The sequence below is a fragment of the Parus major genome, chromosome Z (genome assembly GCF_001522545.3).
Source record: "Parus major isolate Abel chromosome Z, Parus_major1.1, whole genome shotgun sequence".
NCBI lineage: Eukaryota > Metazoa > Chordata > Aves > Passeriformes > Paridae > Parus > Parus major.
The window spans coordinates 2,742,824-2,769,042 of NC_031799.1; the positions used below are offsets into that span (position 1 = coordinate 2,742,824).

At 45.0% G+C, this 26,219-nt stretch overlaps 1 protein-coding gene across 2 annotated transcripts in view; it reads right to left on the reverse strand.

Moving 5' to 3' along the window:
• The window catches only part of SETBP1 (SET binding protein 1), a 252,909-nt gene extending 227,332 nt beyond the window's left edge, over positions 1-25,577 (reverse strand). For both annotated transcript variants that reach the window (XM_015614926.2, XM_015614924.2), the window contains exon 1: positions 24,920-25,577. In XM_015614926.2, coding sequence (XP_015470412.1) covers positions 24,920-25,411 — 492 coding nt within the window. In that variant the 5' untranslated portion in view covers positions 25,412-25,577. The remainder of the gene's footprint in view (positions 1-24,919) is intronic.
• Positions 25,578-26,219: the final 642 nt, after the last annotated feature.

Below are 26,219 nucleotides of genomic sequence, written 5' to 3' on the forward strand. Positions count from 1 at the left end.
AAGAAAGAAAGAAAGAAAGAAAGAGTCAATAAAGACATCAGAAGAGAGAAAAAAAATAAAGTTTTCCTGAAATACACCATTATTTCCACACTGCATCTTTTAAAAAAATTAATCCCTGGAAAGTGCAGACAACAGAGATTTTTGTTGTTGTTGTTGTTGTTGTTTTGGGTTTTTTTGAAAAGGGAAAAAGAAAAGAGGCGGGCTGAAGGAACTGCATGGCTCACCATCACTAAACATTTGTGGCAGGGTGGGAGCAAGTCTGTGGGTATAACAGAAGTTATGTTTGTTTTTCAAGGTGAAGTGAAAACTTCAAGGTTAAAAAAAGATAGATTAACCTGAAAACTAGTTTTGTAAACCAGTCAACTACAAAGCTGTTTAAACATCAGAGTAAAAAAGGGAGAAAGAAAACTACTTTTTCAACACTTTTTACTTGTTTTTTTTTTCTTAATTTTTTTTTAACTTGCAAAGAGATATTGCATACCTGTGCAGATAGGTATCAAAAGCCATATGGTGGATCCCTCTTGGGGCAAACCCCACTGAGCCATGAGATGATGACAATTGCCACTACAGCTGCATGGGATCATGCAGGGAAAACCCCTGCAGGGAGAGGCAGCTGAGGAGGAAGAGCAGACCTCCTCCTCCTTCCACAGGTTGTGTTTGGGCACAGATGCTGCCCAGAAGGAAAGGTGTTCCACAGACTGCTAGGGAAGGAGCATTTCCATTGGCCATGTGCCTACATCTGAGTCCTTCCCAAACACAGAGCAGAGGAGATGATCCTCCTGAAGGCAGTACCTTCTGATTCAAGGTTGTGTTTTTCCATTGCAGCCTGACTCAACAACAGAACAAACCTGAAGAAATTAAATGTTGTCACTCGTGTTCATTCCTCTACTTGCAACCACTGATCCACACGAGTGTTATCTGCCTTAGGATCCCCATTTATCTACACCTGTAGGGGAGCAACATGGACAGTGTGGTAAGGGTTTCCCCAAAGGAAAGGTTACATTGAGTTTTCCAGCTGTTGGCACTGTGATCCCTAATAGGGAATCAGAAAATCATAGAAAACGTTCTGAGTTGGAAGGGACCAACCACAAGGATCATCAAGTCCAACTCCTGGCCCTTCGCAAGTGACCACGAGATTCACCCCAAGATTCACACCCTGTGCCTGGTACCAGAGAACAAATCTTTCCTCACCCACACTGCCCACTTGCAGTCATCAGAAAGAAGGAAATGCTTTGTGAATGCAAAACACTTTGGGACGGTGGAAACAAACCAGAAGTTCACCTAATACTGACACATGGCAGCATTTCCATCTTTAACACTGCTACAGTCACCCTGCAGAGGGGCCTCCATATTTGGGAACCAATAGAAGCAGGAACAGCCAGGGAGAAGTCCTCGGTGAGGAGACGAATTTCACCCCAGGTTTTGGCTGACATCACCAGCTCATCCTTGCTCCACTGTTGTAGTTTATGATCTCACCACGAAGCACCTCTGTGGAGGCATTCCCTCCTATCTTACCACAGCCCATCCATTATCCTCTGCCTAATTACTTCCACAGTGCTGCTGCAACAAAGATATTTCCTACAGCTGAACATTTGTATTCCCAGGGGCTGGCACCTGCCAGGTCAAGTTCCTCAGTCTTTACATTTGATGTTACTACTGCAGGAAGGTGTTCCAGAGAACAGAAGGGAAAACGAAGATGGCAATCAATCTAATTCCTCCATTTGGATGTTCCTTTAAAGAAACAGGGACTTGCTAAAGATCATATTACATTATTCTACAGAAATAAGGTGGATGGAACGAGGAATTATGCTGACTACAATCTGTCCAATACTCCATTAAATCAGAATTCTCTCATTAGGGACAACAATAAACTGCAATGAAATCAATGGGAAGGAGGTGCAGCATGGAAAACTGGGAAGGGGGGGGCATTATTTTTTCTTGTACTTTTGTTTTGAGATGTGGAAGTTGGGAGCAATCCACACTGAGCTAATACATCCCCTTTGAGGTCACAGTTTTCCACAAAACCAACCAATCCATTCTGTGAAGGGAATGGGGACACTGAACTTTTTGTAGCCCACAGGGAAAGCCCCAGAAGATCCTCTAATGTGCCCACTCACGGAATGCCACTTGTGGCAGTTCAAGGAGCAGCAAGTACAACCTTTCACCTCTCTAACTGGAGCTACTGAACATGAAACCATCCCAGAAGAACAAAATTTCACATTTACACTCTGTATCAAGGTTCCAAAATACTCTCCATCTGTATGTTGTGATAAGGGAAGATGTTGTCCTCTCATGTCTATGCTATTGGAGTGACACTGGGAAATTTTGGGGTCCTTGACTTGCCTTCCCTCTGAGAGTTTTTTGTATTTTAAAAATCACTTTCACTGTCTCTGACTCCTTCCCTTCTCCCATGTTTAATGACAATAAATCTTTCCATTACAGGAGGGCCTGAGAGTAGTTTTTTCAAAGCAGTAGTAGGTTCATCTCTAATCTACCAAACCTGAGGTGTTCAACTGTGACTCCTTGATTTGTACAAGAGAACTGAACACAGTCAAAGCCCTCCCATCCAAACATTGGATTGATACAGGCATATTAAATCCACCTAGACTTGGATAATTCACCTTCAGCAGATACAAGACCACTAGTAGTGAAATTTAAGGGACTGTGTTCACTGATCCTGGCCTCACAGGGACCAAAGGACAATTGTCACCTTTAAAGAGGAGCTTTCTCTGTGCCTTATCATGCCTAAACCTGAGAACAAAAAGGGCAACATGCTCAGGGACTATTTCTGTGGCAAGCTGCCACTCACTGGCCAAGGAAGCCCAACCACATCACCAGTATGAAGGATCAAAAATATGAGAGAAGTCTGAAGCTTCTCTGGTGACCTGTGACAGGACCCAAGAGAATCAAAGGAAGTTGTGTCAGGGGAGGTTTAGGTTGGATATCAGGAAAAGGTTCTTCCCCCAGATTGTGGCTGGGCTCTGGAACAGGCTCCCCAGGGCAATGGTCACAGCTCCAGCCTGGCAGAGTTCAAGAAGTATTTTGACAATGCTCTCAGGCACATGGTGTGATTTTTAGGGGTGTCCTGTGCAGGGCTAGGGGCTGGACTCAATGGTCCTTGAGGATCCCTTCCATCTCAGGATATTCTGTGATTGTGTGGACACCTGAGTCTCTTTATCCTGACAATCCTGTATCTCCCTGCCATGAAACCTTTGGGTGTTAGTGCAAGGCTGCCAGGCTTGCCTTAACTAGTGAGTCTCATCAAATGCTCACCTTTAGGGGTGCTTTAGGGCCATCTGCCACCCTCAACTTCCTGTATCAGCTATCTCAGTATTTGTGTTGGAAGTTCAAAAAAACCCCAAGGCTCTGAGTCACAGTGGGCCACAAATGCACCGTGTGAGTCTGGACTTAAACCTACGCTTTTCTGCTGCTGCTAGAGCTGGATCTAAAACTACAGGAAACAGAATGGTCACATGCAAATCAGTGGCAAGCATGGGGAGATAGCCAGCTGCTGGCCAGGCAGCCTGATCTGCCTCAAAGGAGACAAAACACAACCAAAAAACCTCTTTCATTCCCGGCAGAGGCTGGGGAGAGCCCAGGCAGAGCAGCAGAGTTCTGGCAGACACGGCTCCAGCCTCCTCTCTGGCCTGCCTGGAGCTTCAAAAGCCTAAATCAAAACAGCAGGAGGAACTCAAATGCTCAGTTTTTGGACTTGTTTTAACAATGGTGTCAGTAAATAAATAAATAAATAAATAAATAAATAAATAAATAAATAAATAAATAAGTTTCGTTAGTTAGTTAATTAATTAATTCTCAAAGACCTCTCTTATCTGGCCAAATGTGGCCAAAAAAACCCCCATGTTTATTTTCATTTAAATTCCCTAAAGGCAATGTAGGTTTTTCTGAGCATGCCTGAAGTCCAAAAAACCACTCCAGTTCCTGAGCATTTTCATTCTTTGACAGAAAAATTACATTTTTTTTGGGGGGGCAAGGACTGCTTTGTTTTCATTTGAAGTCTGAGGGAGATCTTTTCCAACCAAACTTATCAAATTTATCAGCTCCCACACAAGTTACTTCACCATCTTTCTAGCATTTGGTGTTCACTTTCACCCAAGCTTGCTTGTTGTATTTTCTTGAGGTGTTAAAAGCCAAATCAGTGAGGGAAGGGTGAAGTATATTTGTAATTCCTAAAATACTCCCAACAAGCAGTCTCGTAGGAAGCATGGATGATCTGAGCTTCTTTTCTGGTTGTAAAGTGTTACAACAACAGGGCAAACAACTGAACAATGACATCAAGATTTTGATAGCCCTTACTGCAAAATACCATCCCTCCCTTTAGCCCCAGATGTTAGGAACTGCATTGCTTTGAACTGTGATTACCCATTCCTCCCACCCAATCCTCTGAGAAGATAAAAATCAAGGTCTGGGCTGCTGAGTCAGATTACAAACACCCAAACAAGACTTTTACTCAGACACAGTTGTTTTTGGTCCCTACTTCACCGAAACTCTGTGTTGTGGGGCTTGTAGGAGGCTCCTTTAACTTCTTTCAGAGAAATGAGTTGCTGAAACTAGAAGCCACACACAGCGACAAAAAGAAACCAAGAAATACATTTATTTTGTAAAGAAGACAAATTTCTGAACTTCTGGTCAGAAACTGGTTCTTTTTGATATAAAATCCTGACCAACTGAGTAGAAATATTATGGCCTAGAAGATAAAGCACTAGCATGGAAATTGTGAAATATAAGCTTTTTGGAATAGCAATATCATGTATGAATAACATGTGGCAACTCAGGTTACAGCTATAAACCTCAGTTTCCCTGGAATACTGGTATCCAAAGTGGTCTGGTTCTCCCTACAAAAACAAACAAACAAACAAAAACAAAAAAAACAAGCCATACCAAACAAAAAAAAAGCCAAACACAAGAAAAGAAAAGAAAAGAAAAGAAAAGAAAAGAAAAGAAAAGAAAAGAAAAGAAAAGAAAAGAAAAGAAAAGAAAAGAAAAGAAAAGAAAAGNAAAAGAAAAGAAAAGAAAAGAAAAGAAAAGAAAAGAAAAGAAAAGAAAAGAAAAGAAAAGAAAAGAAAAGAAAAGAAAAGAAAAGAAAAGAAAAGACAACAACAACAATAGCAAAACACCCTTCTGTAGTGAGAGGTTGGTATTATGGGAATTACTTTAGAAATTAGAACTTCTGAAATTACTAGACTCATCAGACCCCTAAGAGAAGCTCTTCTCTTTTTGTTGCATGAAAAAGTACAATTTCCCACTCTGGGGTGAGCTCAGCATTCAGGTCATTATAGCTGAAGACACCCCAGCAAAGTTTAGATTTTACATTTCTCTTGGGCTTCTTCAAGTCTCCTTTTTAGTTTCAGTTTATATTTCCTGTCTTGTTGCCCTTTCATTTTTAGGTTTCAGATTTAAACAAAAAGCCAGAAGCAGCGCTGACTCAAGATCTTTTTGTGTTTCTCTCATTTTGACTAGAAACCAGAACAGACCAAATAAAATGAATGATATCACTCTGGGGTTCAAAGTGCTTTGTAGATCTAACTTTTTTCTCACAGAGGATGGTGTGTGCTGTCATATCCTTTATTCGAAAGGAGGGAGATCAAAACAGAGGAAGTTTAACTTTCATTTTAAGCACAAAACCCATGTTTCCAATTCCTTGGCTTGCATGTTAGATACACCTGGTTTTTGAGGTCCAAAACTCTTTGGAATCTGAACCCCAAACCTTCACGCGAACAAGAAGCAACACATGTGCTGAAAATATTCATGATTAAATAAAACCAAACCTCCCTTGCTCAACACAGAAGAGATAAACTTCCCTTTTGGAGGTGAACAAGGGCTTGTGGCTGAGAACCAAGGGTCCTTCCTGTAAGAAACTTTTGTTGCAAGACATAGTTTTGCATTTGTCTCAGATGCACTGGTCTGTTAGGATCCCCAACACAAACAAACATTGACAAGTTTCTAACTGAATTTGATTGACTTTTCATCCTCTTGCTTGTTTTTTTTTTTTTCTTTTTTCTGTCAGGGTTACAAATGAAGGATCAGCTCTTTAGAGACTGCAGCTGAAGCTGTTAAAGCTCCCTTGCTCCCTGCACTGTGAGGAGTACAGAGGATGAGTGCTCACATCTTTCTCCTAATTTCAGCACCTGGGAATTATTTCCCTTATCCTGCAATTTTGACCTCTTTTCCTTTCAGTGCCACTTGCAGCCAGAAAGCAGAAATCCAGTCCCAGGGGAATATATGGGATGTTTTACATCCCAGAACAACACTTCAACACTTTGTTTTGGGACTGCAAAAGGAGGCAAGACAATCACCTGCTTGAGTGAGCTCTTTGGACGAGGCAAACAAGTGTCACTTTGTTCTCCCTTGTGCAACCCAGGCACAGACTGAGGGGGGTAAGGGAAGGTCAAGACAGACCTGTGATTTAAAGGCAGGAGGATGGCTTGATGACTGAATGAGTCAGGGGCTTCACTTTCAGCTCATGCTGACACAGAGCATTATGCAGAGGGAGGCACAGAATAATGGAATCTTTTAGATTGGAAAATACCTCCAAGACCATGGAGTCCAACCATTCCCCCAGCACTGCCAAGGCCACCACTGACCCATGTCCTCAAGTGCCACATCCACATGGCTTTTAAATCTCTTATGGGGTGTTGATATAGCCCTTTGGTGAAGAAAATTTTTAATATTTAACCTAAACCTCCCCTGGCCCAGCCTGAGGCCGTTCCCTCTCCTCCTGTCCCTGTTCCCTGGCAGCACAGCCCGACCCCCCCGGCTGTCCCCTCCTGGCAGGGAGTTGTGCAGAGCCACAAGGGCCCCCTGAGCCTCCTTTTCTCCAGGCTGAGCCCCTTTCCCAGCTCCCTCAGCCGCTCCTGGGGCTCCAGCCCCTTCCCCAGCTCCATTCCCTTCTCTGTACATATTCTCTAGTAGTGCCTCAGTTTTCCCACTGTGTTGTTGACTGTGCTGCTTTATTCCCATCACAGGCCTCCTGAATCAAGGCAGAAATCTGCCATGCTGAGCAACCAACATACCAGCTGCTTCATAGCCACAGGCAGGAAAAGAATCATCCCCTGCCTTACTCCAGCAGCAGGAATATTGCCCCAACCCTGTCAACTGCTTTCCAGGAGCAACTGTGGTGAGAGGCCAGCAGAATGGAACCCTGGCAGCCCTCAGCATGCCTCACTGGAAGCTGATCCAAAAAGCCAGGCAAACTTTCCTTCCTTCTGCTCAACAACAAAGTTTTGGAGGGGTTGATAAATGCTAAAGCTTTAACCGAGCTCATATTGACTATTAGGAATCTCTTGACTGCCTCTTGGGCATCTTTAAGGAGCACATGAGATTCCAAGAGCCCAAATGCAACACAACTTGCTGGCCACAAACTGGGTACACTCCTGCCAAAACCTTCCTCTGCTGCAGCTATGGCATGCTCCAGAAAACATTTTAAAAGTTGGCCTCCCAGCTTTATGACAAGAGCATTTAGAAGGGAACACAAACTTTGCTGACCCTCATGCTACTTTTTGGCTTGAGGAGCGGTTTCTTTTTACATCTTCTTGCCCTACCCACGGACTCCTTAACTAAGACCATATTTCTAAGAAAGAAGGAAATTGTGTTAATTGAAACCTTCTCACTATATTATCAGCTTTTGAAGGAGCACTTGGGGAAGGGGAAAGCAAAGGTTTAAGGCAGAGGGTATTAAATGACCCCTTGGAAGAAGACTTCAGGGTGTGAAAGGCCAGCAAACCACTTTTGGTCACATCAATCTGGAATTTCCTTCTCACAAGTGCCACCAGAGCTTCCCACCCACATGCAAGACCAAGCAGGGACTGCCAGAGGGCTGGCCCAAGGCAGAAATCAGTGCAGCTGACCTGTGATGCAACAAACAAACACAATTTCTCTCTCGTCACTTCTACAATGCCTGTAACAGCCTTGTCCAGGCACAAAGGCACCGTGTATTACACACAGGCTTGAGACACAGCTGAGTATTATGAATGTTACAAGCAAACAAAATGAAGGGTTGAGTAGTTGTCATGTTTTATCAATACACCATCAAATCTCACTAATCTCCTGTCCAGCAGATGAGAGATGGATCCTCACAACATCTGGATTTTTCAGGGTAGTGGCTCCATGCTATAAGCTAGACTTGCAAAGAAAGGTTTTACAGGGCTTGGAGCAACCTGGTCATGTGGAAGATGTCCCTGACCATGGCAGAGGCTTGGAAAAAGACAATCTTGTTGGTTCCTTCCAACCCAAACCTTTCTATGATTCAATGAAAAAAAGACTTCTGTAGCTACAAAAACATGAAGAATTGGGCAAACTCTGCTTGTGAGTCATGTTAAGTTCAGAGGGGCAGCATTTTGGCTCTGCATCATGGGGAAAATGACCAAGCAAAAGGTAAGCCCCAGGCTCCAGGGATTTCCTCAAGAATAAATACAAAGGTTTTCGAAACAGGTTTAGTGAGAACAGTGTTTTTATTAGAGTCCTCCCATCCTTCCCTCCCTGGCTGGCTGATTTTCCCTGTCTCGATCTGCAGCCTGCCTGAATACCACCCAAAATATTTTCTCAATTAGAGGAGAAAACAGGAATTTGCCACTTGTCTGCCTCTATTCTGCTGCCTGTCAGCATTCAGCAAATATTTCAATCGTAGCCCTTTGCATGCTGCTAGCCCTGCTCATTTAACCTTTGGCCCTTCCCTAGGTTAATCCATCGGCCTTTACCTTCAAATCTTTACAGCCAGGGGCTGACCGCAGGATGGGCTGGCAGAGAGGGGAGGATGAAAGGGGTGTTGTGAGTGATAAGTTATGCCAGATTTCATTGCAGTTTAGGAAGGGTGAGCAGAGAGGATGAAAATTTTTGACCATGCTCCTCAAAGAATTCAGCTGCCAGCAGCTGAGATTTGCACTTCCACATCTGGGTGACGGTGAGGAAAATTAACAATTTTTAAGAAAAAGAAAAGGGAAGGAAAACCTCCGTCATCTCAGTTCTCCTTCATGTGGCTGGCAGCATCCTGAGGCAGGTACCTAATTGCCCGTGGAGCCTTTGCTCTGCTGGCTCACCCGCTCTCCTCCCCGCCTCACGTGTTGCTGAGATCAGTAGCTAACAGTTCCGCTGTCAAAAGTGCGTGTGATGAAAATAATGCCCAGAGCGCTGCCTGTCAGCCTCTCAGAAATGCTTGCTCAGCTTTGATGGTGGAGGACCCCAAAATCTCTGCCCACCTGGCCTCCCGCTCAGCCGAGCATCCCCTGTGGCTCTCCAGGGGCCGTGCCCAGCCGCCTGCTCTATGAGAAATCGCTGACCCTTCCGTCACATGGACGCTTTAATTGTTCACATCGGTATTTTGTTTCTCTCTACTGTAGACAGTTTGCTGTCAGTTATCTGTCCTTCATATGTAATTAATTGTGCTGTCTCCCGGCTCATTAGAAACAAGCTCCTCTCCTCCCCTTCCCCCTCTCTCCCGGCCAAGTCACAGTGTGCATTATTTAGGTTAAATCATGTTTAAGTAACTACATAAATAGTAGGTCGAGTTTGCCTTTTGTCTAGGCTGAGACTGTTGCTTGGCTCCTTTCTCAAAGCACCAGACCAGGAAAGCCCTTATCCCTGGAAGGGAAATCCTCACTGGGCAGAGCAGCCGTGCCACCCCAGGTGCAGGGGACGGTCCTCTGAGCAGAAGGCTCGTCCAGTAGGTAACAAGAAGGAGTTGCCAAACTTTAATAAGGCAGTCATAAAAATCAGCACTGCAGAGCAAAAACACTGCCAAGGGGATGTTCATCATCAAGCACGACATAACAGCGAGAGGAAGGTGAAGATTGGTTTGGCTTGGTTTGTTTTTTTCCCCTCCAGAGCTGATTGCAGCCAACAAAAAGCACCCCAAGAGACATCACTTCACACATAACGGGTCACCCATACCACCTTACAACTACAGCGCTGAAACTCAGGTGCTGCAATGCACAATAAAGACTTCTGAGCGTTCATTCAATTAAGAACAAAATGAGAGTTTCTGAAGTGGGTTCCCTCAGTACACCAGTTGCAAAAAAAAAAAAAAAAAAAAAAAAGATTGAGGATGTGGGTATACAGGTTCAACCAATCTAAAAACCAAGATGAATCATCACCTTGAACTCAAACACGACCTGCACTGAACTGTCTTTTAGTGTTACAGTAGTAAAAGTGAAACCCGTAAAGTTAATTTGCTTATTTTTCTGGGCCAAAGTTTTATGTCCTTGTAAACCATTTTCCTGTGCCAAAGTACTGCTAATATCACCTGATGCAAATATTTGAGGATTTAAATATCTGCTTCTATCAGGGAATAACCACTGACAGAATGAGCATGATAATGCTTGTTTCCTCGAGATTTCCAGCTTAGCTTAAGAGATTTAATCATCTGGAGGAGCTTCGGGTGAATCACCTGAACTTTTGGATACCAACTGCAGCCAAGACCTCCCATCCTCCTTGTGTGTGCACATCCTCGCTGATAGACCCGGGCTAGCCAAGTGCTTTAACTGATTGGAACAGGCTCAGCTTTGCTGGATTGCCTGCACAAAGCTTGTGAAGGGCTTCTGTGAAAACTTCCACATGAAAAGCACTGCAGATATTTCCAGCGGTGTTATTTGAAACTAAATTACTGCTCAGGGAAGCTGTTTATACCAGCAATGTGAGACAATGAAGTTCTCTCTTCCTACCACAATCTGGGCACTGCTGATGGCAGAACAAAAGCTTTCCAGGCTGCCTGAGACCAACAAATCCCACCAGTGACATGGGAAGATCACCACAAAGAGCCAGGGTTCAGTTTTCCAGTCCATCTACAGCTGGTCCTCTCCTCCACGGGGGCTTAGAAAGGATGGGGGTCACTAAAGTTGTTTTATCAAAGACCTTCAATCTAAACTTGCTGCCTGGGCTCAATACAGCTGCTGGTCTGCCAGGGAAATGTGCTGCTGTGGAGCTGAACCCCACAAAACGGCAGTCTGGCTTCCCAGCTCACTCTCCTAACTCTGCTTGTACTGCTCCAGGAGACAGTACCCCCACCACTTTGTCTGATTCTAGACATACAAAAATATAAACTAGCCACAGCTTTGGTTCATCAGAAACGCACCCAGCTTTTAGGTGATGTTGTATGATTAATAATATATGCCTTAAAAAAATAAAAATGTTCTCAAGAAGGAAAGGGGAAAGGAAGGAAGAAAGAAAAACATGCACGAGTGGGGGAAGGGGGAAAAAGGACAACAATCTGAGACTTTCAATGGGAATGTCCAAAAATAACACAAACAGGATCTCCCTGCCATCTGCTTCGATCCTCTCTGAATGGCTTTCAAAGCAAAAAGCATTGCCAAAACCTGACAAACAAAGCACTGAACATCAGTTTTAATGGAATACCAACACTGTGTTCCCTCTTCCCCCTTTTTTGCTTCCTAGACACACACCTTCCACACCCCTCCAGCTGCCAAATAAATAACACTATGCAAAAAAATTTGCTTCGGTTACGAAGTTGAATAAACAAGAAATAATTTTGCAAGAGGTCCCATATGTCTCCGCTTCTCTGCTTACAATGGACACTAATAAGATTTGCCATAACTAATTCTTTCTTTCACCCCACTGCCCTATTCTCTAACTTGACAAAAAGAAAAAAAAAATTAAATTCTGCATATCCCATGTGCATTTTTCTGCAACTTTCACACAGATGAAACACAAGGGTATCAATGGCAAAGCCCACGCTTCACATCACAGACATTTTCAACTTAGTTTAGGCCTTTCAGTAAGGCTTAAATGTGAGTTTTATTTCAACCTAAAATGAACAGAAGAATGTTTGTCACTTTTTTGTTTGATTTTCTATTCTTATTTTAAAAAAGAGATGTCTAATGGGGTTGATGGGAAATGGGGATGCATCGGAAAGCTGCAATCTTAACACCAAAGGCAGTGTGTTAGTGCACATGAAGTAGAAAATCTTGACTCTAAAAGCAATGTGCTAGCACATGCAAAACAGAAACAAAATTAATTGGCTGCAAAACCCAGCAACTCTCCTATGCTTCCTTTCAGCCCAGCAAAGCAGACCAAACTTCTTTCCTGTATTTTTCTCTTTTTTTTTTTGTTCAGTTGGTTAGTTTTTTGTTTGTTTGTTTTTTGTTATTGGTTGGGCTTCTTCCAAGACTCACATCTCTCCTGGCAAACTTAAGAAGCAAACGCAAAACGCTTAAATCCACACTTCTTTGGTGCACTTTGTTCCCTCTGCTCTCGAGCTGCCTTTATGCACAAGGAGCACACCTTTTCCAGCATTGATCAACCTTTCTTTTGCTTTTCTCTCTCAAAAAAACATCTGAGGCCTAAATTACTTGAACAAACAAAGGAGGTTTCCCTCCCTCTCTCCCCCGCCGCCCCTCCTCCTGCGGCACACAAATGGCCTCACACCAGACGGGATGGAGGGAGAGCTCCCAATTACACCTTTTATTAACGAGGGGCCACAGCGGGGAAGGCAAGGCAGCAGCGTAGGGTACAGAACGTGGCTCCTTCCTGTCACCCCAACTGGGGAGCAGAGGTCACGGGAAATCTGCTGGGAAGGAGCCCAAGCGCGAGAGCTGTGGCCTACCTGCCACCCATGGTGGGTGGGCATGGATGGTCTGCCTGCTCCGGCACATCTGGGAAAGGGAGGCAGGAAAAGCCCACAGGGAGCCCTGCTGTTTCCTGCAGCCTGTGGACAGGGAGATTTGGGGCATGGTGGGGAGAATGATCAGCCCAACCAAGCCATGGGAGCAAGGGTCCTTGCAGTGGGTGGTGGGTTGCCTTCTCCAGTGGGCCTGGGTGAGACACCTCTGTCTGCCTCAATTTTCTGCTTCAAATCCTTCAGAGAGAGCTGAGAAACTGTTCTTTTGTAGCATTCAGAGGTGACACGGTCTAAAGTTGTCTCTGCCCGTGGCAAGGGTTTCCAACCCAAATTGTTCGATGATCTATAACATTACTGCCTTCAATTTTCTCTAAGTACCATCCATCATCTAAGTCCTTTTTCCATGTCTTTGTGGTGATTCATTTTCTAGTTCTACTAGAAGAGATAGAAAGGTGTTTTTTGATGGTCAAAATCAAAACCCTTTCTTTCTCTCCTGTTTCAGCCTCAGGCCACCTTTTGCATTCACCCATCAATGCTGTGGTATCACACCTGATAGTAAGCTGAGCCCCTTGGGCCTCTTATTTACCCATCAGACCCTCTCCAGCACTGCCTGCATGGCTGTCTCCATCTGGCAGAGCCCAAATCCTCCTTTCTCCTTACCTCACTGTTTAAATTCCTCTCCCACTGGGCTGCTGGCTTTTCCTCGGGAACAAAGCACAGGCCCCGTGAGCAAACACTTCTACCCATCTGTGTCCAACAGCAATGACAAAACCAGCTCCCCTTCCTCCTAAAGGTCTCCACAGTTTTTCCACAGACCTCACAAGACACTTGTCCTGACTCCCACCCTACTCTCAAAATTGTATTTGGTCACTTTGCCCAGGCTTTAGGCTTATTTATTTACAGACCCTCATGCTACCTGTGGTCCTTGTTGAGTCTCTTTGGTGTCAACCTGCATCTATTTTCATACACGTGTAAAGTCTGCAGGCAGGCAGTCAAGATGCAGAGAGAAAAGGGGGCTATGAGGGGAGCATAAAGCAATGCTACTTTTTCTATCCAGGGATTAACACATGGTTTTTAAACAAGGGGACTCCCTTCCCAGCTGACAGCAGCAGCTGCAGCTTCTGACTTGCTTGCAGAGTGGCAGGGAATCAAATCAAAGAGAAAAGAAGAAAGAGGACAACCCTTCCTTGGGGAGTAGGAAACACAATACAAGCTATTCTAAAATCCCTGAAAATACTGGCTTGGTTTTAGGTCAGGCTCTCCTTCCTCCTTCTGTCCTGTGTGTCCCCACCCCCTCACACACACCCCACTCAACAAAGGGAAATTGGTATTTTTCAAAATTCTTCTGAAAGCCAACCCGGCAGATGGTTCTTTCCAAGCCGGGGAGGAACAAAAAGGAAAACCTGCCAGGATACACATCACTGAGATGTGACAAAGATGGGCATGGTGGCTGGCCTTTGACCTGGGGATTTCATAGGCCTATTAAACCATGTGGCCAAGATGGACTGAGTCGACTTCTATCTCCAGCACACAGCTGCTGTACCCCACAGGCTTGTGCTGAGTATATTAGATTAAGTGAGGTTAGATAGACTGAGAAGAGACAGGGTTTCTATCTCACACCTTTTCAACACCTTAGAGCAACCCTCAACATCAACATCTAAGCAGGTCGAAGTGAAATTCAATGGCCAAATTAACGTGTATATAGTAAAAGACTTATTTAGAAAGTAATTTACAACAGTCCTACTTTACCAAAGTTTTGCATCTATATATGTCAGTGTTAGGAACTCCAGCAAATGCAGAAAGCCAAGGGTAAATCACTGCCAGCCCTTCTATCACACCCAAATGCCTCAGGTTGAGCATCTGGCCGTGTATCACAAGCCGCCCTCCTTTTTCTCTAAAATATCCTCTAGATTACATGAACAGCCAAATTCCCACTCTCTTCAAGAGCACCCCAACTACAGCCCAGAGCTGCACATCCCAAGGACCCAAGGAAGATGAAGCATGGCTTGGTTATGCAGCACAGCTGCCAGCCAAGGCACAGGGAGCAGCAGAGGATGTGCTGTTCCCCCGGAGAGCTGCCCTGTCCTTCACCAGTTCCCAAGGAGCACACTGGCAGTCGCTGTCCCCCAGTGACTGAGAGCAGCTCCTGCCCATGTCCAGAGCTGACCCCCCAAAAGACAGATCAGTCCCTCCCCATCACCTTCTCCCTCCTGTGATGGCTGTGCTGTAGTCACTGAAGCAAATGGGTTTTCCCACCCCCACCCCCAATCAAGAATATAATTACAAGTGGTGCAGTGGAATTAAGACCAGCGAGAAAAAAGGCTGGAAGGTATTTGTCCTGCTGATTGCATAAATTACTAAGTATCCCATGGAAAGCAAGAGGCTGTCTTTGGAAAGAGAACTTCACCAGCTGTGTGCTGGTGGACACAGCATCAGAAAATGGACAGGACAAATTAATTATCCCCATCTAACCTGCACACAACCTGGGATATAAGAACCAGAAGACCTTGTCAATCCAACAGCACCAGCTCCCAGTGGAAGATGCAATAAAGAAGTGCCTTCAAGCTCCCTGTTAATGCAGATTAGGCAGGTGACTAATGGAGGGACTGTCCCTGCAGCTGAATAGACTTTGGTGGGAGGCAAAAATGAGGGCTGATCAAGACCTTGTTAGTGCTGCTCTCCCCAGCAGAAAAAAAAATATCTGCCTCAGGTCTACTTTTCTTAGTCTTAAGGGTGACCTTTTGTCAAATCACTCACCTGGGAATACATCAGGCAAAATTTTGGTGAAGCTACCCAGGCTGGCACAATGTTCTGAGGAGCAGGGGATACTACTGATAAAAGTCTATTTAGTAATCCCAGTGTAAACTCTACCTCATAGGTATGAGGAAACTGTTTCCTACATATCCTCCTGGGAAATGTTTGCCAACAGAAGTGCCTTCTCACAGAAGCTCCAGCTGGGGAAGCAGTGACTCGCCCTGCGAGTCGAGGGTGTGATCCTGGTGACTCACTGAAGTCCAGTGCTCAGCCCTCTCCTTGTCAGAGTCCTCAGCATGGAGAGAGGGGACCATGTCCTCTGGCTCATTTGCCTGTGCCACCACATTCCTTCTGAAAGCGAGAGCATTGGGCAAGTCAGAAATACCCACGAATCCCCTCAGGGCTGATTCTCATCTTTCAGCCATGTGGAGGGAGAGCTGCTCACACGGAGCTGGGATGCTGCAAAGTACTGAAATTCCTCAATGAACCACCCAAGTTTATAGTGGTAGAGTTTTTGTAACACACAATAAAAAGATACCATCTCTCTCTGCAAACCTTGCCACCCGGGTGAGAGAGAGCCATGAGAAACTGATGAGAAGATAACGAATCCTCCAGTAGATATTCCTCATTCAACTATTACCACATTTTAGAGTTTATGGACCTGAAGGGATTATTAAGGTCATCTAGGTCAACTGATTGCATGCTGGCCACAAAACTCCACCCCTTTATTTTTGCATCCAGCCCTAGCTCTTCCCTGAGAGGTTTTGTTTTTACGTGAGCAGTGAAGATGCAGAGAGTTAACCATTTTGAAGCAAACTGATCTGTTTAAATGACAGCTAGAAGAGGACTGGTTTCCAGAAGGGCTCTGCACTCAATGCTTGGAGATCAGGCCACCCCTGGGAGACTCAACTGTGTCATGGTTAAGCAACCACAGTTCAGAGAAAAAGGTTTGAGCATTAACCTGGCCTGTGACAGTTCCTTGAGTGAGTCACTTAATCTCATTGCTCTGTTTCACATTCTGTACTAAGAGACAAGATGGTTCCACTTATCCTCCTCTCTGCAGAACTTGTGAAATTCTTGCAGGAGGACAGGCTCTCCTGATGCCTTCCTTTGTACAGGACCTGCCAACAGCAGACATGCAAGCACAACAGCAGCATGGCACAGAACCTTAAATCCCCATTTGGTTCTGCAAACACAGCTGTGGTTGACTGTCTATCTTGACTGACCATGGCCTCATCTTCAGCTAACCCATCTTGGCCAAAATCCAAGCCAGATCTCAGGTATACAGTCCCACTTGCAACATGTAGTAAGACACATTTGCACTGCTAGCCCACAGCCCAAAGAAAAAAAGAAGAAAATAATCACAAGATGTTGGGACTGTTACTACTCTGTCCAGTCTGGAGAAATACAGTTTGCTGTCCATCCTACAAGCAGTGTCATGCTACTGCTACACACGCCATGGCTTGAGAATCATTTCCTCATAGCAACCACCTGCAGCTCAGAGTCCAAATATAACCACCATGTAGAAATAGCACTTTATGTCCTGAAATGAAGACGCCAACAGCCTCTGGCCTAACTCATATTAGAGGTCATGGCAAGAAATGGAAAATAATGCTCTTATAAAAACACAGCTAACTGGACTTGTCCTGGAGGGTCACATCTGAAATGGAATCATTTTAAGGTCCAAGAGTCGGAAAAGTCTCAGCATTAAAAAACAAAACAATTTATGTTTATTCTGGATATTTTTAGACCAGTTTCCTAAGGAAACAAGGCTAACATGGTCACACTGTGTTTGTGTGAATGTGAATGCACGCACAAAGTCCTTGTCTGCCTGCACAGTCCTCTCTCCTCGATACTTTTTGAATATTTTGTCCAGTTTGATGAAATGTGATGCAAAATTACAATCTTTGGGATATTATAGTCTAATATGTTTTGTTCTAATTGTTCTCTGGCCAGAAGAAAGGGAGCCCTGAGAGGTTCCCAAAAAGGACTTGGCAGAAAAGTTCTTTCATCACTAGACACCAGAGAAGTCACATAGGAGGAAAGCAGACAGAAATCAACTCTCATGAGTCTCTGTTCTCTGAGAAAAAGAAAAAGAGAAAACAAGCTGAAGGCACCAGCTAAAGGCACACTTTCCACTCAAATGGACTAAGATGGGTCCATCACTCAGTCCCACTGGCTGGGCAGGAGAATGGGGCCAGCAAGACACCCATGGGAAGAATTAGACCTGACCTATCTGTGTGTTGTGTGTGTTTGTGTGAAAAGGAAAGTTAAGATGAAAAGTCTGTAGGTAAATCAGAAGGTATCTGTGGTCAGACATGCCTGGAAGGGGAGAAAAGGAAGAACTGCAGGCAAAAGGTGTTGCTGGAAGACCATGATCATGCACTTGAAGAACTGACACCCCAAAACCTCTGCAAAAGAAAACACAGCCAGTTTGCAGCCCTGGGTGTAGATGCCAGCACACCACATCTCCATCTCTGTTAGCCTGGAGGCCACAGTGCTTTCGAAACAACACACATGCACTGACTTGGCCAAGGGTTTGCACCCTCTCCTCCTGCACTTTGGTGTTGGGGCTAAGGACCCCCACCCGGACACCCAGCTTCCTCCACTTGTCCCAGCTGCTTCCTTGCAGCATCTCCTCAATCCCAACACCAGGTCTGTGGGTATTTTGCCATGGTTTGAAGAGAAAGACACAGCAGAAGTAAACAAGGAAATGTCACAGAAGGCCATCGAAACTCAGCTGTGGGAGGGAGAGACTGCTGCAAAACAAAACCTGTCCTCAACACAGACAACCTTCCCAAGCCCTGGTCATATGGCAGCTAATCAAGTACACCAAGTCTTCCTTGTTTGGCACTCGGTGCTCAGCAGAAAAAGCCTGCTTACATTTTCTCAGCCCATCCCTTCGCTGACAGCTGTTTTCTCCCTTAGCACCCACTTGACTAGATGGGAAAAAAAAAAATAAAAAAATCATAATTCTTTGGGAGCAGACAGAACTGAGGAATGGGCATCAGCTGGCTCAGCCAGAGCACTGGGCTGGAAAAGACACTCTGCTTTATTCCTGTCAGAAGATATCCAGATATCCAGGACATGATGCAAGCAGACACTTCTCCAGCAAGTTTTGGACAAGGAAGGGTTAAAAGCTAGGCTCTAGCCCTCCAGCTCTCTCTCAGGGAGAGGCTTTGAACCACAATCAGGTGGGACCAGCCTCCTCCAGATGGCTATGTGGGGGATCAAGATGACTCAGCTCCCATGTGAGCACCTAGGGTGCCTTCAAGGACCAAGACGAACCTAAGTGGCTCTCAGCTCCCAGAAAAACTGGTTTCTTAAGTGAAGAAATTAATTTCTTCACAAAAACAAACAAACAAAAAACAAACAACAACAAAAAAACCAAAAGAAAAATATTAATTCTTATTCTTTTTCTGCCGTGAGCCTGAGATACCTGAGGTGGGAGACCACCAAATTCCAGCTGTTTCATTTGTGCCTTCAACAATGCTGTAGAAAGAAAAGCTAGCCTGAAGGGAACCTGGGATGAATATCAAAGAGCTGAGTCTGTGTAGCTTTGCACCCATGCGCTTGTGTAGAAAGACTGAAAATGCCAGGAGCCTCGTGCCTGTTAGAGCAGCTCTGCATTGATCTCTCAGCTGCTCAAGAGCCAGTTTTGCCTTGGAGGCAGCTAGAAGAACACTCCTCCACTGTGTTGGCACTTCTGGGGCTCTACCATAAACTGGGAAGCGGCTGAGCTCGACTCTGCTGGTGCAAGCTCCACGTACCCACCACAAGAACCACACAGAGCTGCCTCAAGGCCTTTCTAGGAAAGCACAGGGACTAAACCAGCACAGAAGCAGGTCCAAGCTGAAGGGACTGTGCATGTTCCATCCTTTGGGGAGGGGATTAAAAAGAAGCCGCAAATCAAACCCTACCACTTCAAGCAGGTACAACTAACAGGCAAATGCCTTCTTTTCCTCCCCAGGCCACAGGGAGCAAGCACTTACGTCAACCCCCTGGGCCACGTTTGGGATGGTAACAGGAAGAGCTGACTCAGATGACATCTTGCACAGGGATGCCCCTAGCAAAGAGGGATAAGCATGCATGGTGAGCAATTGGATGATCATGCACACAAATCACCGGGGAGATGAGTCTGGCACGGGGGTAATCCAGCAAGAGCTGCTGATGCACACCAGAACCTGGAGGGAAAGTGCAATGTGCAGTCAACAATAAAAAAAAAGGGGGGAAGGAGAGGAGGGGAAGAACTTGTGATTTTCTGTGGGAAAAGGAGGCATGCAACGATGCCTTTTCACTGCTCTCAAAATCACGAGCCAGACAGAGTTAGGTGATAAAAAGGGGTTACCTTTACCAGGATCCATAGGTGCACAATTTGCTAGGTGGAAAACAGAGAAGTTGGACCCATAGCATAACACATACACAAATTTTGTATGTTTAGCAACTTAGCATATCTGACAAAAATCCCCAGTTAGAGACAATAGTGGTGAGGTAATTCCTTCCCAGTCCAACCTTCTTTGAATTCCCTCTCTTTCAGATAAGAACTAAACTTTGTTTATGAAAATGTGCTTTGGACAGCTAGTTTCAACCTTGGCTTCCCCAAGAATTTAACCTTGGACCCCCAGCTTGGAGCCACTAGGGAACTTACTCTGTCTTTCTCTCTAATAGAGTAGGTAAAATACTAGCTGCAAATATTATGATAGGCTACATAGCTAAAAATGTATGTGTAAGGAATATAGAAATGTAATAAAAAGAATATAAAAGAAAAAAAGGCCAAAATCAATTTTGCATCAACAATGGTGTAAGCACGTGAACGAGTCTTCAAGGAAAGGTGAATCACCAGAAAAAGTTGCATATGTGGGGCAGTGAAAAGGAAGACTGTGAATTGAATTTCAAGGGGGAAAGTGTTAGAAATGTTTCCTGCAGGGAAATGGCAAACACCTACAGAAACTCAAAGAAAAAAAAACAAAACATAGCTAGAAAATCCAGAGATAGTTTCCTCTGACTACACACAAGGAAGCTTTACTTCCAATTGACTTGCTGCTGTGCTTATCTCTCAGCAATAAAATGCATTCACCCATCCCAAGCTCTCAAAAAACCCTAGTGCAGCAATAATTACAAAACCACAAGCTTACATCCTCTGAAGGACGTTATGCATATGATGAAAGCTGCAAAAAACCTTTGTCAAGCTGTGCCTAAAGAAAGAAGGGGTGGAAAATTAAGTGTTTACAGACATAAGAGAATAAGAAAAAAAACCACAAAAAACCAAAAAAACAAATTCAGGGAAGGGGAAAAAAAAAAGGAAATAAAACAAAACCAGAGAAATAACTGTTCATCTGGGACTTGTTAAATGCTACATGACAGGCAGAGAATGCTGATAGGTTGCTTCACTGCATTTGGTGCCACACTTTCAGTATTCTTCCAGACTGATAACATTTCCTTATCTGAAGGAAAAAGCACTTTTAGTGTTGCTGAGGTTCTTGACTCAAACAACCCTACTGCAGGTGAGAGAGCAGCAGCTGCAGGGCTTTGCCAGCATGCCAGCAGGACATCCTCTGGGGCTCCTGGCTTTTTTTTTCCCTCCCTCTCCAATCAGACTAAATGAAATGGAGCTATTTGTGGGTTTAGAAGTGGCAACGGTTCAGCCCACTCCATCCCCAGGTGCCAAAGGGTTGAAACAAGAGAAAACTCTTACAGAACATTTGTGCACTTTCCAGTTGCCACACAAGCAGCCAGAGGAACAGCCCAAGCTATGATTCAACTTCTGAGCAGCCCCGGGAAAAGGGTTAGGAAACTACCCTTACTCTTTTGTTCAAGTAAGGGAAGCCTATGTGAAACTTGGCATGGTCTGGACTTAAAAGAAACCCCAAAAGTTGTTGGGTTGCAGCCAGGCATTCAAGCCAGCAGAGCAGAGGTTCCCAATGCTGGTGATCTCTCATTCCCTGCCTCCTTCCCCACTCCGGGGCATCAGCAACTGCACCCAGCAAGATCCTCTCCTGAATTCCCTCCCCTCCCATTCAGGATCGCATAACATCCCTGGGGCGATTGCTCACACGGAAAAGCAACATGAGGAAAGTATTTAATGCATGTTTATGTCTTTTAATATAGTGTAGCAGCTGGAATCAAAGGCAAAAACCCCGGGCCTCAGCACATGAGCATCGTGGCTCTCCACAGAGTCCCCTTCTAATCACCGCTGCTCTCTGGACCACAGCTTTAGAAATCAGGCACTAACCCCTATTGCCTAATTAGCAGAGCAGTGTAAAGCTTAGGAACAGGCATATCTTCTTCCTCCCTAAGTGGCCACTGAATAAATGCTATATCCCCAGTTCACAGTCCCTTTTTACATTGCTGGCATTACCAGTCCTTTGTGTACCCACATGCTGTTACTTAAATTGCTTCCATGTTTTCATTACTTGCTCTCTGTGCTGTGTGTATTGAAACTCCTGCAAGATTGCTGAAGTGGTATTTCAAAGCACTGGGGACTGCTGGAGATGTAGCTGGAAATATTATGCAACAAGCTAAAGGGATTTTTCAAGTCCTGATAGAGTTTGCATTTCCTCAGGGGAAAAATAAATTTGGGTGCTACTCCATGATGTGCAGGACAACCACTCCCACCCACCAGAGGCACAAGAATGGCACTTGCAGCTCAGTCTGTATATTCTCTACATCCACGAGCAAGGTGGTAAGCCCAAATAATGCTCCCATGTGCAAGGGAAATGTGTACATTGGGCCAAACTCTCCTGGCAAAAATCCATAAAAGACAGTGGATTGATGCCAGCTGAAGGTCTGTCCCACTCTTTGAATGTGTTGTTCCCTCCTTCTGCTGCCAGGAGCTGCTTTTCTGGAGCTTGTGCTGATTAAAGCAACAGGCAATCAAAACAGCCTAACGCTGAAATTTCAAAACCGCCAAAACCATTTAAATGTGACAAATCGCTTTTTTATTTTTTCCACAACCACTACTGCAGCTCTCAGTGGTTCTGCAAGTAAATGCAGAGGGCTCCTGCATGCTCTGCTCTTCCAGGGGAACACACAGATAGACCAGAGAGCTACATCTCCCTGCAAGTTTCAGCTTGCTGTTTCCTCCTAGTTATCTTCCCCCCAAAAACATCTGTACCCACCACGGTGCACATAAACATAACACACGGTACAGACAGACATCACACAGAAGAAATCACTCTGCCAGCACTGGAACTTTTTCCCCACTCACTGCCAGCCTCCCTTTCTGCAGTGCCTTTGATCACCCCTTGATGCGAGCTGTTCACAGCCTGATCCTGGAACCCCGCAAGCCGAGGCGCAGGCGTGTGTGGGATCCCCCCCGGCTGCAGGGACACAGGTTATTCCCCATCCTGGAGATGCAGTCTGTAGGTCTCCAGGCATCACACACCCCTTGAGATCACAGCACTGGGGTCTTCCAGACCCCTGCTGGGGACATCTCTGCGGCAGCTGCGGCTCAGCAGCTGCTGCACGCCAGACGTTGGGTGTTATGCTAATGGTGCACCAGGGCAGCAGCCTTCTCCCCATCTGCTCACAGCACCCACCTGCTGGGTGCTGAGATTTTTTTGTTTGTTTAAATGGCCAGATTAGACCAGTGTTGACCCAAAGAGCTCCCAGCTTGAGAACAGGGTGTGTGTGAACACAGCCCCAGCCAGCTCGGACCTCGCAACACAGGTGCAAGCTGGATGCAGCCGTGTCTGAGCTGTGATCTGCTTCTTTCAAACTCCTTATCCTCCTGCAATTAAAGTCATCACCCTGAGCATAACCATGCTACAAGGTATTTTATTTTAGCTATTGTTCCCACTGGGTTTGTTTGGTTTTTGTTTGGGGATTTTTTTTCCCATAACTTCCTTATGCTTAGCTTTATTTATTCAACCTTTTGGATGACCACACAGAAAAGCACACACCTTCCATGGCCATCAGACTGGGTGATAAATAGAAATGAAGGCTCTGATTTTGTGCAGTCATACTCTCTGCAGTCCATGCATGGTAGGTAGGTGTTTGCAGTTCTCTTTTTCCCTCTACATGGCTATGGAAGGATTTCTTGTGACACCTTTGCTGTCACTGAGCATAGTCTCATGAAACTGCTGCTTCCCCTGAGACCTCTACAAGCATTCAGGGAGGACAGGAAAGTGGATATTAGATATTGCTTGGTGCTGAGAAGGCAGCCCATCCTTTTCAATAGGTGGGAAAATCTCTTCCCAAAGTGTTACAGGGCCAAACCTCTGCTGTGTTTAAAAAAGCTTCCTCTTTCATGCCCATGCACTATATCATTTAAAAGATTATGAGAAAAAAAAATCCCCTTGAACTGTTTTTTTTGGGTTTGTTTTCAAGTTCAGCTTGTAATAAAAATACTCCAAAAATGATTGACATTAATCTCCCTGGGCTCTGCCTTGAGTCAGTGGGAAATGATGATGCTTAAAAAAGTGATTTTGAGTCATCAAAATTTCGGTCTAAGTCAGTCTGCCGAGGAGGATTTCTTCAGTAAGAGGTGGTATCAGTTATCCTCCTCGAGGCTCCATGTAGCCCTTCGAGCACCCATCATGTGTGTAAGGAATGGGAGAAGGATCAAAGCTGCATGAGCAGGAAAACCAAGCCTTAATCCACGCCCTAATCTGTGGATGCCTAAATCCCAGATCAATTTGTCCAGGTTTTGGAGGCACTTGTGCATCTTTTATCAAACCTGGGCTCTGTCTGAAATCACCATGAAGCCCATGTGTTACTAAGGAGGAGGAGGTGAAGCATATTTACTGTGACCTGACCAAACATACATGGCTAATGCTTAGGACAGAAAATACCAGTAATCCAAAAAATTTGTGTCCCCAGAAGTGCTGCTTAATACACTCAAACTAAATTTGATTTATGTACTAAGTGTAGGTGACACTACAGAAAAATCAAGCCAACAGTAAATCAAAAGAGCGCTCCTGAAAACAAGCTCATATGAAGAAATTATTTCCTTTCTTTTCACATCCTTGAATAACTGAAAGAATAAAAAATGTTCAATTTTTACCCAGACTGAAAGTACCAAAAATTTCTCTGCAGAAGGGTATTTCAAGAAAATTATATGCATCTGGAAGAAAATGAGACTTATAATGGAAGTATTTTCTGTAGCATAACTATAGTGCTACTCACACAATGCTGTAATCAAGAATAATGGAGCCCATCACCCAGAATACAGGAATGAATTCAATTGTTCACCATGCACATACCTCTATTTTAAAAATGCAGTTGAATGATTTAACTGCCAAAAGGCTTGAGCATTAGTGCTCAGGCAGAAAGCAGTTTAGAAGTGGGCTCCTTCATTTCTCACTCATGTAATCATTAATCTCAAAACTCAATTACACACAAAAATAGAAGAGGCCTGGTTGAACTTTTGATCTCTTCTGAATTGGTTCATCTGAAGGATAGTTCAAGATCATTCCCAATGCATATGTGGCAGTGCAGGATGATATTTGCCCTGTGCTGCTCCAAGGCCAAATTTTGAAAAGTCTGTGCCTTGGACACAAATTGATTGAGAAGATTCATTCCTCCCCTCTCCCTCTGCTTCTGGGAGAAACTGGAAATATGTAAAAGAATGGGACCTACCTTCTTTTTGGAGTGTGATCTGTCCTCCTCTTTAGCTGTTTTGCTATTTTTCCCAGTTCTGGAAAGTTTCTGCTCCCCAGACTGCTTGATGGTGATTTTGATCTCGGGAGGGCAAATATAGTTCTCCAAGTTCTTTGGGGGCTTCTTCGCTCTCTTGGTGGTCTGGATCTTTAGTTTTAAACTCCCCTCCGTGAAGTTAGCCTCCTTGATGGAAAACTCCTGCTCCTCCAGGCCATCTCCCGCCACCCATTTCTCGCTGTCCGCGTTGGAAGTGGAATCCACGTCTCTTCCGGAACCCAGCTCATCCTCTTCCTCGGGCTCCAACCTCTCGCTGCTCACCGGGATCCCCTTCCCCGCGCCTGACGAAGACAGCATCGTCTCCCCTGCACAGCCTGAGACAGGCGAAGGCTTCGTAGAGGTGACAGCAGCTGGCAGAAAGTCTGCCTCGCCTCCCCTTTGCCGGGAGCTGCTCAAAGTCTCTCTGGGCTCCATGGCAATACCACAACGCCCTGGAGCTCGGTCAGAGGGAAGGGGAGTACGGGAGGGGATGAGGGAAGCAAGGGCAGATGTGATCCCAGGGAGCGAATGGCAACTGTCCACCAAATTCAATGTCCCTGTCACCCAGAGGCTGCAAGATGCTCAGAAGAGACCAAATGTGCCACTGTCAAAAGAGAAGAGAGAAAAAAAGAGGAAGTTAGCACATACACACATATATCAAATGGGTGTGGAGATGAATGAAGCAGGGCACGGGGCACACTCAGGCTTCACCTGCAGCATCTCAAGGGCTTTCCTTGAAGCAATTGGGATATTAAAATGGGAACCAAGGCTCACCAGCATTTCTGAAGGCTGGATCTGACATCACAAAGCAATGAACAACGGACATCTGTATTGTTAATTTGATGACGATGAATACATATTTAAAAAAATCCAAAATAAACAGACACCCAAATTGTTGTCTAAATGGAAACCCTTTCACCTCAACTTATGCAATGAATGAGGGGGCAGCCAGCTCTCCACACCCACAAACCTCCTCATTACCTGGACGTGCTCACTGTCACAGGGTTTCCAGCGGGGGACAAAAGTAAGCTCACACACTTGCCTTGGGTTAAACAATAACCCAGTGATCAGGGCACAGAAAACATGGTGCTGCCCTCTGAGTCAGCAGCAGAGTTTCAAACTCTGTTTCCTCACTTCCCAGGTGAGAGACAGACATGCCCTTTGCTGCCAGCTGTTCTGAGGGGAATCCTGCTTTGGATGAATAATTCCTTAGGACCAACTGCAGCCTGAGGTGCTCTATGGG